Source organism: Anomalospiza imberbis, chromosome 2 (genome assembly GCF_031753505.1).
Source record: "Anomalospiza imberbis isolate Cuckoo-Finch-1a 21T00152 chromosome 2, ASM3175350v1, whole genome shotgun sequence".
Lineage (NCBI taxonomy): Eukaryota > Metazoa > Chordata > Aves > Passeriformes > Viduidae > Anomalospiza > Anomalospiza imberbis.
In genome coordinates this window covers 51,528,562-51,543,581 of record NC_089682.1, presented here as the reverse complement: position 1 = coordinate 51,543,581, position 15,020 = coordinate 51,528,562, and the positions used below count along the sequence as shown (strand labels likewise).

The window sequence follows — 15,020 nt, the reverse complement described above, 5'->3', positions numbered from 1 at the left end:
ATAAGCCCAGGCTGCCCTTCAGACCATTACAGAATTTTTTCATGCAAATGTAACTGCCAATAACTGAATATGAAAAAAATATTATAATGAGTATGAAACTGAAGAGCTTCTTTGTACTCTTTGAGTCAGTGCTCAAAATAATTTTTTTAGAAAGTCTTTCTCTTCAAAATATAAATCTAAGAGCTGTGAGATTTCTAATGTTCCAGAATGTTTTGTACTGAGTTCTTATGTACACATCTAACATGATGATTTTTAATTAATCAGATCTTATATTCTGTTTAAATCTGACTTCTTTTAAAAGATTTATTTTAAATTTCAATTTGCAACTCTCATTTAGCAGTTCTAAGATTAATTCACACTCCCTTCTGACAATATTTTGTGGTGATAACAGAGGCTCAGACTGTTCTTTTCTCATTTTATTTTCATTTTGACATCTGTTTGTTGGTTACCTTTACATTGTGCTGCCTCAGCTTGGGAACAGATTATAGAAATAGCAGCCACAGCATCACAGCAGGACACCTGTGCAGAGCCTGTGGAGCCCAAGGAGGGGAAGATGAAGCCAAAAGAGTAGAAGTAATCACTGTTAATCAAGCAGTGTTAATCACCAGCACTCCAGCTCAGTGAGCTTGGCACTACCGTTTACAAGGGCATGTCTTAGAATTACTTTCCCCATCTCTGCTGGAGCTTTTCTAAGAGTCAGTTTGTGATGTGTAGAAAGCAAATCTGTAGATATATCTCTGCCTTATTCTTCTAACTGTGATTTTAGGAATCCCAAATTTGACTGACGGCGTTCCAGACTAGCACAGCTCCACTGGAGGAGTCATCATTGTCTGGCCATGATTGGATTAGTGTGTGTTTGGGGGACACTTGGCAGCTCTCAAAGTGAATAGAGTCAGGTCAAGAAAGCCAAAACAGGGACCTGTTGTCTTGGGAAGGCAAAAGCCAAGGGTGCATCTGATATCATAAGCAGACCATGTCAGACATAGTCAGAGGATGTTGCAGAATTGCCAAACTCACGCAAAATGTAAGCATAAACACACCCTCATCAGAAAAAGCTGAACTTAGATGAGCATTATTACAAGGAGTAGGAGTTCTACAGAACAATGCAGAGAGGTACTGAGGAGTCAAAGAACAAGTAGTGAATTCACTAGAGCTGAGGGGAAGCTAAACACTACTTACAGCTTTTTGAGGCCATAGGGAGTGTTTCAAACTGCCTGTATTTAAGTAGGTTCGTCAGTCCTAAACAGCAGTGGCAATTTTCAAAGCTTTTTTCCTCTTGGCTTTTTTTACTTTCCATTAGAAGAAAGTGGAAGGAAAAAAGGTTATGAGGTTCTGTATAAAAACCTTGAGGTCCACAAATTGCAATCAGCTGTTATAGCAAACAGTCATTTAATAAAAATCTACTCACAAACTGTTGACAGTTCTTTAAAAATATAATTAATCTTCTTGCACCTCTAATATCAGAAGTCCAGTTTGGTAAACGCCTGCTCTGCTCTTTAGAAATCTTTAGAAATGCTTTACCTCTGCCTTTGCCAGTACCATATTGTGCAGTGAAGAACAAATTCCTCTTATCTATGACCTTACATATTTGCTCATTTGAACATCACTCATTTAGGTACCTTATCCAGATAGGCTCTTCTTGAATCCAGAATCCAGTCTCCTAAGCAGCCCAGCACCCCATCTCTGAAGGTGTTCTGTGTGTACCCAATTCAGATCAAGTTAATGGTGACCCATTCCAGGAGACTTTTTTTTTATTTTAAGTAAAATTAATTTAATATTTCTGTATCTCTGGTAAAATATCTCATCTCTTACCTGAGCACTACATTTGTCTTTTTCATATTTTTGTGTCAGTCATATCTCATAGTTAGGTCATCAACTTAACATGCTGGTCATTGTCCCTGACTTCAAATCATAAATTGTCAACGTAAATGAGAAATTCTTATTAGTCTTTTTAATTGTAGTTCATCATGTTTCTATTACTCCTGACTTATAAATCAATCTTTCTTGTATGATAATCTTTTCCTACTCCCTAATACAATATATTATGACTATACTGAAGATGCCTCCCACTTTATCATTATCAGATTTCATTAATTTCCTCCTATTCTTTGTGCCAAGGCCATCCATGAGAGTATTTTATAATACTGAGTTCAAAAACTGTCCTGGAGGATGTCTCTCTGCAATCTTCCTTAAACTTTCAGTGATAAATCCTCATTCACTCTTTCCCTTACTCTCCTTGCCAAATCCTCTTGCTATTATCATACTCATTTGTATTCACATAGTCAGGTGATTCCTATGCTATTTCATATCTTTTGCACTTTAATTTATGAACTGTATGAGAATACTTTACAGAAGTAATGATAAATTCACTGTATTTTCTTTCCCTAAAAAAACCTGATTGCTGTCTAAAACAATGGCAGCAGAATCTGTTTCTTTTATAAACCCAAACTCTATTTTGTCCTAATATTTGCTACATTTATGCTTTTTAGAATATTTTCCTTTGCAATGTGTTCTAAAGCTTTGTATACTATACTAAGTTTACAAGTGCATCAACATGTTCTTTCTGTACTCTTAAATATGGAAGTTTGTTTCCTATACAAGATGGAAAAAGTAGCCCCATTTTCTTGTGGTGTCTTTAGCAGATAATGATTCATTTCTGATTTACTAACATTGCACAGTGATCCATTTTTTAGACAAATAAAGTCTCCTTCAACCCCCCTTTTTTTTTTGTCTTTTGATAATTCAGATTTTGTTGCTATTTTTTCTCATCTCCAAGGCAGATTTATTCCTAAGTTTTTGTTTATTTCTAACATATCTTTTCAGGCAGCTGCTCATCCAGTTACAGTAAGATCCTTTATCTAAGAGTTACAGAGGGTTTTTGCATCTCCTGTTTACCAATCCTCCCAAAATTTCTCAACATTCAGGACTCCGAACTACTCTGTCCACCCCACTTCTTCAAATGGTTCTCTTTCTTTTATAATTTTTTTTCTAACACTACTTTTTGGTTATTTACAATAATTTAATTTATATTGATCTGATGTAACTTATAATCATCAGACCCAAAATTATTTTATGCTACTGTTGTCCTTTAGCCAGTTGGAGCAAAGACACAGTCCTTACTCAGTACCACTTTTTCAGTAAATTCTCAAGCTTTTTCCTTCCTAAGCTAAATGAAAGACAATGCAACAGAAAAGTAATGTATTTCTTCTATTAGAACAGCACATCTTTCAGTTCATGTGATGGGCACTCTCTTTACCCAGTCTCTGTTTTACAGTGATTAAGAGACTTATGCATTCAATGTCTTTTCTCCACAATGAGAAAACATTTGTCCCAGGTTTTTTAAAGACACATTTTACCTATTCCAGTGATGCCCACTTTATTCTTTGAGGCTAAAGCCCTGCCCCTTGAATAATCCTGATAATTTCCAATGGAGTAAGTTTTGGGCATGATATTCTGAGAAGACATAAGAGAATTAGGTTTTTACAAAAAGGCAGTGAAGGTTACTGAAGGAGGTGAATTTTTAGTGTATTCCAAAGGAGTGTGCTAGTAATTATGGGAAGAAATTCAGGTTAAAAAAAAGGATATTAGCAAAAAAATATACTGAGACCAAAACGCACTACAGTCTAGAGATATCTTCTAAAGGGAATCTTGGAAGCAGAAAAGTCTTGGACTTTTAAAAGCAGGTTTGACAAAGCAATAGAGTAGGGCTTACATTTTTAAGCTGGCTAGCAGAGACTTTTTCCATCTGTAGCTTCCCTGTGTAGCTTCCACGTCTGTGTTCCCTGCCTTCTATTTCCCTGACAGATGATCTGCTCCTCATTAAATAAGGAAGTATCCGCTCCCTTTACTGACTTTTCCTCAATTTTAACTCATAATTTAACCTCAGAATGAAATTGCTGCTGCACTGCTTTGATCTATTCCAGTGACATTAATTCCGGGTAATTTTTCTCTTTGAGGTAGAGTTCCTCTCCGTGGCCCAGCAAAGGAGAGAAAGGAAGAAAAAAATGCTACCTGCATTTTAACAGTTCTGTGAATGAAAAAAAACATACATTTAATCACAGCTTGCAGCCTGTGGATAGAACTCAAAACAAGGTGGTTTTTATTCATTGTGTTTAATATCACACACTGAAGTTTGAGGCACCAATGGCAGGCGATCAATTTTTGCAAAACTACTTCCCATATCTCTTATTTCTTTACAATCTTTCTCTGTACAATGTCAGATTTACATGCATTGCCCCCTCAAACAAAGGGCTGGAGTCATTCTTCATCTCTCAGGGTTAACTAATCCATCATTAGATGAACCCATGCAGATCCACATAAAATGTTTGCTTTTAAAGCCAAGCTTTCTTGCACCAGCTTTTGAAATTTTATTCACTTGGACAAGCTGATTAATGGTGTCAGCATTGTTCATTTGCTTTGCAGTGCATACTGAGCAGATGTTGTATTGGCTTGTTGCCCCACACTGAGAATGAAGGGGTAAATCCTTTGAGACCTTGCTTTTGTTAGTAGGTCACTTACCAAAAGGTCAATAAGTCTTTCTTATACATAAACATGATGTTGATTAAGCTGAGATATTTTGATTCAGTTCTTCTGGGAGGGGCTTTATATTAGAAGCACAGGGCCAAAATTTGACATGTCAGACTAGGCAAAACATTGGCTCACTCTTACGGTAATCTCTTCTCTGAGGGTTTCCTTGTTGAGCCAGTTGTGGGGTGCTGCCATTACAGTTTGCATTTTTTCTCTCAGGAGGCATGAAGGCGAGCACTGCAGGGAGAGGTAATGTCTTTTTATCAAGGCAATGAGATGTAAAAAAATAATGTTTTAGGCATGCAAATCCCTCTTTAGGTGTGAAAAGTAAAACACAAACTTCAAACTCAATACAGAGTGAGAAGGAAAATGTTCTTCAAAAAAATCTGGGTAAGTAGACCTAGGCAAAAAATGAAATGTTAGCAAGAGAAGGAATAATAAGCCATACATAAGCATTTTCCTTCAACATGGGCTAAACTTCAGAAATTAATCCACTGAAGTAGGACTACAGCTGGCAGAAGACAATCAAGAGCATTGATACTAATGTCAGAAACATTTTGCCATGAATTTTAAGTCAGGTATGAAGTTTCTCAAAGCTCAAGATATATTCAGAACCAGAATAACCAGAGCTTTTACATTACAAAATGGAGGCTGCAAGCCTACCTTATTTGTTGTCCTGGGTAAAAGATTTTGAATATGCTACTCTCACAGATATAAATAAAATTATTATCTCTCTACCTTCGGAAAAGGCAATGGAGTTATTAATTTTATTTAATTTACCAATGCAATAATTTTATACATATATATAAAAATATCAATATATCAATTTGTTAATTCACACATGGGGAGTTTTTGTTTGTTTTTCCCCAGAATTCTTTCTTCATCCTAGCCAAAAAGAAGAAGTAAAATCAAAAACGTAGGCATTAATTTCATGCAGGTAAAACTTAATCTATTTCAGTGGATGCAAGATATGAATATTCACAATGCTCTCAGATCTTACAGCCTTCCCTAAGGCTCAGGGCTTGCCTCCCAAGTGAATTTCTAACACTTAGTATTAAATCTTCAAAAGAGATTTTACAAAATAATTTTTAGTATTTGCAATATTTAAATATCAGAAGTATTATATTATCATTTTTATGGCATACAATGTTTGAATGTAAGCTACATCAGCTAGAATGACACAATTATATTGACATGAGTCCGCTGGTCAGGAAAACCTCTTACTTTACAACTGTTCTTATCTCAAAAGTTCCTGGGAGCTTGGTTACTTAGCTTATGCTGAAGAGAATGGATTCAGCCCTGGAGGTCCACAGTCACTGTCTGCTTTTGAAGGGTATGACTAATATTTAGTTCAATATTTCATTCACATCTCTAGAAAGACAAATGTAAAACGACAATGACACATAAATATAGCTAGACTATAGCCTGTATTAAGTATATTTTTTGTTAATTACATGTAGATTGTTTGTATTTCTTTCCCTAAACATAGGTACCCAATTTACTTGCATGTCATTAAAGTAAGCCTCTGTCCTAACAACCAATGCATTGCAACCTGTTTGCTTAAATTACTGAGAGTTTATATGCACTAAAAGCCTAAAAGTAACAAGGCTTTTAGTTACTGGACACCTTTAATATCAGTCTCAGTTGTGATATGAGTGGTTTCTGACAGGATTCATCACCTTCCATCTGACTGCACCCTTCCCCTTGAAGAAGAATTTGCAGGCAAAATAACTACTGAAAGGTCAAGGGATAAAGAAAAGCAGCCCTATGAACAGAATGGCGTTTGTTCCTTCTACCACTTCACGTTGAGGATTTCCTTGCTCTCTCCATGCTTCCATTTGCATAACAGAGTTGATCATCTGGCCTTTATTACAGCAGATTGACTGTAAATCATTACTGAAACTTAAAATATATCCCAAAGAACACTGCTCACTGACATAAAAATGAAGGGGCTACTGCTGCCCAAGGATACTGGAGATGGAAAAAAAAAACGCATCAATGTTGCTGATTGATTCTTGTTGTTACAGCTTGCATGAGAGGCTGCAGGAGGGTTTTTCATGGTCATGCTGAAAGAAGGGCTTCTTTTATTCACCTCCTTTCTCCCATTGCTGTGAAGTGGTTTAAGAGACTGGACCTCATGTCTCAGTATGTAACTTACCACCAAAGCCATTCCCATTTTTGATACCCTCTTGGACTGAACTGGGCTCCAAACAGGGAGATTTCATCTTACACTGAGATATAAACATGTACTTAATGGTCACCAACATAATGAAAAGACCCTCCTGATCCGAAACATTTTACTGAGCCATTCTGCTTAAAATATATTTATATATTATATTTATGTATTTGGTTTATATTTATTATATATATGTGTATGTATATAAAATTATATATATATATATATATATTTATTTTATATATATATATATATATATATATAATTTTATATAATGTCAAATATACATTTTATATATTATGTATATCTTTTATATTTTTATTTATATTTATGTCTGGAATGACACTCTTTTCCTTCTTAACATACAAGCAGCTTCAGGCTTTAATTCCTAACATTTAGAAATATACTGAAAAGTATAGGTTCCATACTTACTCAACCTTTTTGACAAGGATTCCCTAACTTTCATTTCTGCAAGAGCAAGCTGGGTTGCCATGCCTCCTCTATCTGTGCATTAACAGAATTATTGCACATACACACTCGGTCCATGGCTTCCCAGGAAAACATTGCACTGCTGTGTTGCTGGGCCTCATCTCAGGAAGCCTGTGAGTTACTGCTCAAACCTTCTGATATTCAACATGGTAATTCCTTCCCTTTACATTTGCCCATAAGATATGATTTAGTGAACCTTTTCCTTTCCATCTGCTGCAACTGGCTGTCCAAGTTCTTCAGGAGTCTCTCCAAATCCATTTTCACTAACATTTGTATTACTCCTATCTCATTCACAGGAGAGGTTGACACTACGAGGTTGCAATCTCATCCAACAACTCACATCTTTCTCACAAAGTCTTGCCCAAAGAACACTTCAGGGCCAGTGTTGGCACAGAAGTTTTGGTGTTGCACCTCAAGAGGAGTGGGTGTCATTTGCCTCTTATGTCTGAAAATGCAAAGCGACTGGGGAACTGACTATTGCCAGTCACAAATTTAAAAAAACCCAAACAACTAGGCTTGAAAAGACAATACTATTTAAAGAAGATGCAGGGCCAGACAGTCTTTTTTCTATCTTTTGTTTTTTCAAATTTTCTGGTTGATTTGGGAGTATTTTAAAATTATTTTAACAATGATAAGGGTCAGAAACCCACTCTTTTGTAGCATCTTTTATCTCTCTCTCTTATTTTGTAATTTGGACTTTGACTCTTGAAATCCTTACACAGTCATTGCCCGCCAGCATCCAAGTGCTGGCAATAACAGAAAAAACTCCCAAGTTTGTGGGTTTTTAGTAATTGGCAATGCTGTTCTCCAGAGAGAAGAATTAGCCCTGTGCAGAAAACTTGGATTTCACATAAAACAATCCTATTTTGTCTTTAAATTTGATCAAAAGTTCTAATGTTTATGTATGTCTTTATTAGCAAAGTTTAAAGCTTTTAAAGCTTATTAAAGCTTTAAAGCTTTTAATATTTTCAGGCTTTCTTCCATTTAAAATTAAAATTCTCTGCTATTTCAGCTAAATGCTACACCAATTTGTTTGAATTTGAGTCATTTTTGCCTCCAGTTCTAGCTCTGAATTTCATCAGTACCAGTTAGGGCTGTCCATCAGCAGCACATTACTTAAATCTGTATAAAAGATATCAAGCTTTTCATCATTAATCTGGTATTTCTAGAATATACTTTCACATTTTGATTCTCTTCTTTTCATTACAGTTTGTTTTACTCATCACTGTACTGATATGGTTGCAGCTCAGCTCAGCTCAGTTTGTGTTGGTGAGACTGCAACAAAAGATCAGACAAAATCAAGCTGCTCTCCAGTTTCTTTATCTGGAAGAGAAAGAGCTGATATCAACAATTTCATATTCTGAGACACAAGTTTTAAGAACAAGCAAAGTATAAATTCTTGAAACAAATGAATTTATTTGCAAAGGAATTACCAATCTCATCTGCATCTATTTCTGAAACAGAAAATTTGCTTGAAGCTCTTACTTTTGGATCTCAGCTTCCAGACATTGTCTTCACAGATCCCATGTTGTTACATTATAGTTTTATCTCAAGGTTCTGTTGACATCTGAGATTCCCCTGTAGACAGCATTAGGCATATATTATAATAGGAATATATTACTAAACATTACATTGCTCTCTGACACTGATGTATGGATATAAGATTTCCTTTAGATCGGATACAAAGCCCTGAAACATGCCACATTTAATTCCTCTCTTTCATCTTCAAAAGGACAAAAGAAAGGGTGCTCTTAATTATTTTCCTCAGCATAAATGTGATCTGTTTTCCTCAAGCATGTAAATGTATCAGTAAAGAGCTGCATCATTTGAGGAGCCTGACATCTAAAATTTTTCTAGTTGCCACTGGTCAATGAATTTGGAAGCAGAAATCAGTATGAACCACATAATGATTCAACCTGGTATAGTGACTGAATCAATTCAAAGCGAATAACAAATAAGAATGCAGGCAGAGAACTAGAACAATATAGACAGAATAGAGAATTTGGAGCAGGTGCAAGTGATGAAAGATTGTTTCAAACTGGACTTTTCATGCAAGAAGAAAAGCTAAAAGACAAAACTAATTCCTGACAAAAATGCAATACACTGAAGAGAATTTGAAGAGCAATATCTTAACTATAAAATAGAGAGGAAATGTACGGAAATAATTGAAGTAGAAGATTCATAGTTCCTGAATAAGCCAAATAGATACAGACTTACATATGTTCTTAATTCTGACAGATGCTAAAGCCATGATTAAAATTTTACCTGTGCTTAAGTGCTTAATTAATCCCATATTAATCATACGCTCCTCCTTCAGCTTTCACTGAGCCATAGGATTCACTGTATCCAGGGAATTTAAATTGCTTAATACTTTGAAATATTGTCTTTATTAAAATGTATAAAACCCATAGTTATAAGATACAATTCGTCTTTAATATTTTTCCAACTGTTCTTGCTTGAAGGATCTTAGTAGTACTGGCCATTGTTCCAATAAACATGAACTTGTTTGAGAGTAGAACACAGTAAGAGATCCTCCCTAATATTTTCTTTCCCTATTTACACTGCTTAAATAAGAAAAAAATATTTTTTTCTTACTACCAGCATCCCTGGATTGTTCAATATATACAGTGTCCAGAACTAAATGTTCAGTGTTTATTCTCTTTCAAAAGCACAAACCACTCAGCAACCAAATAACTCTAGAGTGTCGAATAAATGTGTTTTATGTACAGTCATGAGGCTCATATCTGAAGTGAATCAATAATGAACCTCAGGTAAATATATCATGGTGGCTTTATAAATGTGTTTCTGAGGATGAGACTAATTATGTACATTGATGTAATATATAATCAATACCCATTTTCCTTTCTAAAAGGATGAACTTAAACCCATTCTGCAACTAAGACTTTGTTGTTATTCTTAAAAACTAATCAGCATAATAGGCAATAAAAACTGGAGTAAAGAAAAAATGAGGGCAAAGAGAGGAGTAGAACAATTTTTACTGAAAGCTATAACAAAACCTAGAAATCCCAAATGAGATGAAAAAAAAAGTAGCCAAGAGCAACAAAAGCTAGGTTCTAGAACATCTAGACCTGGAACTATAGGACTTTCACTCATAGCACATCACTTGGTGCCTTAAAATCATACAGTCATAGCAGTTCAGAAGGGACCTTCAGGGGTTATCTAGTTCAACTCCTTGCTCAAACTGATCTCATCAGTTGATGAGGGCCAAGAGAGTCCTGAACACCTCTAAATATGGAGGTTCTACAACATCTTTGGCAATCCAGTCCAGTGTTTGACCATCCTCATGGTGTATTTTTTTCCCTTTTAGCTAGAACATGTAATTTACTGTGCTGCAATTTGTGTCTGTTGGTTCTTGTGCCATCATGGTGCACCTATAAGAAGAGGCTGCTTCCATTTTCCAGTCCTGTCCTGCAGTCAGGTAGTTGTAAGCAGCAACAAGGTCTCCTTTTCTCCAAGGTGATAACACCCAGCTCTATCAGCCTCTTCAGGTGCATCATGTTCTCCAGCCCCTGACTCCTTTGGAGGCCTTTTGATTGACTCTGTTTCATGTGTCAGTATTGTTCTCGTACTGGAGGGAGCCACAAACCAGTGACAGTACTGAGATGAGGTGTTAAGAAAGATTGTTCCCCTGGCCCTCTCGTTAATACAGCTCAAGATGCTCTTGGCCACCTTGGCTGCAAGGGCACAGTGCTGACACACCTTCAAACTGTCCTCTAGGACACCGAGGTCCTTTTCTGCTTCCAAACAGCTCGCAGCCTCTACTGTTGCATGGGGCTATTCCTTCCCAGATGCAAGACCTTGGAATTCCTCTGGTGGAGCTCTCTCTGGATAGCAGCCCTGCCCTCCAACTGAATTCAGCTTTTGAAATGCAACAAAAGAATGTAAAATCTAGAGAGCTATGGTGGGAAAGAAGCCCAGCACTCAGAAGCTTCTCAAGGGAAATGAGAGAACCAGATGGAGATGATAGTTTCAGTTACCTCTAGAAGTTACTCACAATGGGAAGGAAACATTACAGAAATGATTAGTTGGCTAAACATTCTATCAGCACTAAGGAGTTGGTTTGGTCTTCTGTCTTACCGTATTGAAAAAACTGTATTTTTGCTGATTTCATAAGAGGTATTGGCAATTTGCCTTATCAGATTGTTATAATATGTTATTATGTTTGTGTTTGCTTCCCACAACATTTTAATTTTGTATCTGTTTTGATTTGATAACAGTGACAGTTCTAAGTCACAAACTAAAATCAAGTCTTTCTTACACAATTTTTTGCCCCAGAGGAGTTGCCTGGGAGCTTTCACAGACCAAAAGATGTAGTACTCTGCAGCTGGTGTACATAAACTCATTTTGTGCTGGAATCTTCTCAGAAGGAAGATTCTGAAAGCTGTAGTTACCATCTGGATTTATCTAATTCTTCAGATTGCTCTATTGCATGAAAACCATGTATTAAGACAAGTCTTTCAAACAGTTGCAGTTGGTAATCCTTGGGCTCTGTAGATTTTATAAATCTTTGAGTCTTTTAAGGTGTATAACCTTTAATAGTTTGACATTGCTTCTGTCAGGATGGTGGTGCTCCCTTTGCAAAATATGTAAGCTAAGGTCTACAAAAACCATTTGTGGTCAGGGAATGTAACTTTGGGATAAACTTCCAAGATAGATTAGGCAAATTTGGCCTCTGGCTGCTCTTAGGAATTCTGCAAGTTTTCACATCCCATTTAGAAATCAACTCTTTCACAGATTCAGATACTTCTTTTTTTACATGCACAAATAAACCATTTAGAATAGTTAAATCAAGTTCACAAAATACCTTGACAACAGAACATAACACAGGAGGAAACCTCTGTCAGGTCTGTTACTGAATTACGTGTAGGATGTTCAGATGCTCCTCTTAATGCACGGCACCACTAAGCCATAAATTATTCAAGGAGTGATTTTTCCAGTGCACAACAAATACCACCAATGATAGGTGATCTTAGGAATGTGGTCTCTGTAGTACAGAAAGGATGTTATTGTAGTGATATAACTGCTTCATGTGTCCTATGGCATGAACTTCTTTGTCTGGTGAATGAAAGACAAAGCAATGTATGTAAATTATTTTTGATTCACCTTCCATTAGGTGTTGCAGGATGTCTTGGTGGCTATTATATCTTACAAGATGACTTTTAAAAGATTAATCTGTGATACACTTCCCTGATTTTGCTTTCATTTGGGTCTCTTCCCATGTCCTTAAAAGATTTCAAAAGGGGAAAAATATGAAATGTTCTAAAATTCTTATGTTTATAATTCCCTAATTATATAAAAAGACGCCTTCTAGTAGCTGTGGCACAAGTATGGGCCAAATAAATAAAAAATGTGCAACAAAATTTTGCTGTCTAGTCTGAGCATCCAAATCTATTCTGGAATCTTCTGTGATTTGGCACAACGGGTATGGATGGTATGGGATATGGTACTCAAGGAAGGAAAAGTAATGCTCTCCATGTTTCTTTGCCAACAGGCTACAGCCCTTGTACAAAGACCTTAATAACCTGTAAGCATAGACTCGGACACAGTTCAGTTTTCAGCATCTTAATAAGGAACAGTAATGTTAGATCAATTACTAAACATAATCTAAATACTTCTTCAAGCAACTCTGCGGATTGGGTAAGACTGGCTCCTGAGATGGTTTTCCTACCATTTTGGTGGGGCCAGCACTGGACAGTCCTGGCCAGGAAGTGTCTGTCTGTTTCGTAGAGCTGTTTGGGAGAAGTGGAGAACAATCTCTTCTAAACACAAGTTTTACAGTGCAACCACTGGAAATCTCTCCCATCACACACAGTGCGCGTTCAAAAGCTGGGGGACAAGGGCTACAGCTGCAGTGGCTTGGGACCTCATAGCCAAGCTCTCCCACATCTAGAGCTGAGTTCACGTTTGCGTGTGGAGTGCTATGACACCAGTTTATCCTTTGACACCAGATTATGCGTCCTGTTAACAACTGCAATACTTGTATTTCCAAAGACTTTTCTTTGGGGTTTTCCCAGAAATTTTGCCTTAATGTCTACTTTGCGAGGGAAAAAAAGCTCAAAAAAAATGAAATATTCGTAGCCAGCTCGCAGAGGATGGCGGAGGTGGAACAGAGCGGGAATTCAGGGGCTGGCTCCCGGAGACTCGGTCTGGGGCCGTGAGCCCCGCGCAGTCCGGCCGGGAGGGCGCGGCTCGGGGCGGGAGCGGAGGGGCCCGCACGCTCGGCGGGGTCGCGCCGGAGCCGCCGCCGCCACCCGGGGCTCCGCGGCGCCTGGGGAAGGCCGTGCGGGGCGGAGGGGGCGGCAGGAAGCGGGGCGGCCCCGCCGCGCCCCCGGAAGCGGTTGGGCGGCCGCGGGGGACGGGCGGGCTGGCGGGCGCGCAGCGCTCAGACGCGGCCCGGCGCGGCCGCCCCGCAGCCCGCGATGCCCTGGGACCGCCGGGCGCGCCGGCCACGCCGCGGGGTATGGTGAGCCCGGGGCGGCTGCTCCCCGCCGGGACGCGGCGGGCGGCCTCGCTGCTCCGCCCCAGCCTCCTCCTCCTCTTGCTGCTGCTGCTAAGGGGCACCGAGGCGCAGAAAGGTGGGTGCGAGAGCGGCGGCGGGCGAGCCCCGCAGCCCCGGCGGCGGGAACCAACCCTCCGGGGCTCTGTTGCTGGGAGGGGGCGCCCCCCGACATGTGGCCCCTGCCTGGCCCACAAAGGGCGAGAGAAGAGCCCCTTTAAAAAAAAAAAAAAAAAAAAAAAAAAAAAAAAAAAAAACACCTAAACAAGAAACATTTTTTCCTGCCCGCTGTCGCACTCCCACGGGGAGCTGGCGGCGGGAGGCTTCACCCGGGCGGGGCGGGACCGCGGCTCGGCAGGAGCCGGGGCTGCGGAGGGGCACAGGGGCAGGGCAGCGGCTGCGTGGGTTTGAGTGCCCGGCCCGCGGGTGACCCCCAGCTGCAGGCTGTGAAGTGTTCGGTGTGAGTCAGGAGGCGGATAAAGGGGAGCTGCTGCTTGCTGTGAAAATAAACTCACGCTCGCCCGAGAGTATGGAGAAGTGTATATAGGGGTGAGAGTCCGGAACGTGTGACAGACAGCGTGGTAGGTTGTTTGGTTTTGGTGGATTTTTGGATTTTTTTTTTTGTCTGTTTGCTTGCTTTTTTTTTTTTTTTTTTTTTTTTTTTTTGTTGTTGTTGTTGTTGCTGTTGTTGTTTCGAGAGATCGGCGAGATTTCTCATCCTAGGGTGGAATTAATGAGCAGGCTTTAGCACAGTGAATATTACGAGGCACAATTTGGTCACTTCATGGCAGAAGATCAGAGGATGCCACTGTGACTGTCACTTTGATCATGTTCTTGGGACAAAGTGGTGGGAGTGAGTGTTTTGACAGCATCCTGAAACTCACTTCTGGGTTTGGGAAGATTAATTTTGTGGTTTTCAATTCCACTTGCTTTTTGCACTGGTCTTGCATCGTTTTAGAAACTGATCTCAGAAACTGTTTTAAGTTGTCACATAACTTTCTCTTTCTTTTCATCTCAGAGATGGAAATATGGTTGAATTTCAGAAATGCTGCATTTAAATGCACAAAGGGAATAGGAACTATATGCACTGTATTGGTTTTGCATCTAAATTAACCATTAAATTAATTAAAATTAATTAATTGAATGCTAGAAGCTCAGTGTTGCATCTGTAGAGCAAGGTAGCTGTGTGGACCTTTTCCTCTTATTTCTAGCTAATTGCATTTAAGTTCCTGTGCACGTACAAAACTAATGCTAATAAGCATTTGACACAGCTGGGTTTGTTTTCTTGTAATTTATAATGGAGCTGGAGAA

General features: G+C 38.8%; 1 protein-coding gene across 2 annotated transcripts in view; it reads left to right on the top strand.

Moving 5' to 3' along the window:
• The first annotated feature begins 13,459 nt into the window (after positions 1 to 13,459).
• DCBLD2 (discoidin, CUB and LCCL domain containing 2) overlaps positions 13,460 to 15,020 on the top strand; it is a 39,042-nt gene continuing 37,481 nt past the window's right edge. The window contains exon 1 of one of the 2 annotated variants that reach the window (XM_068180986.1): positions 13,460 to 13,788. In XM_068180986.1, the coding sequence (XP_068037087.1) occupies positions 13,674 to 13,788 (115 nt within the window). In that variant the 5' untranslated portion in view covers positions 13,460 to 13,673. The remainder of the gene's footprint in view (positions 13,789 to 15,020) is intronic. The other variant, XM_068180984.1, reaches the window with a different exon arrangement.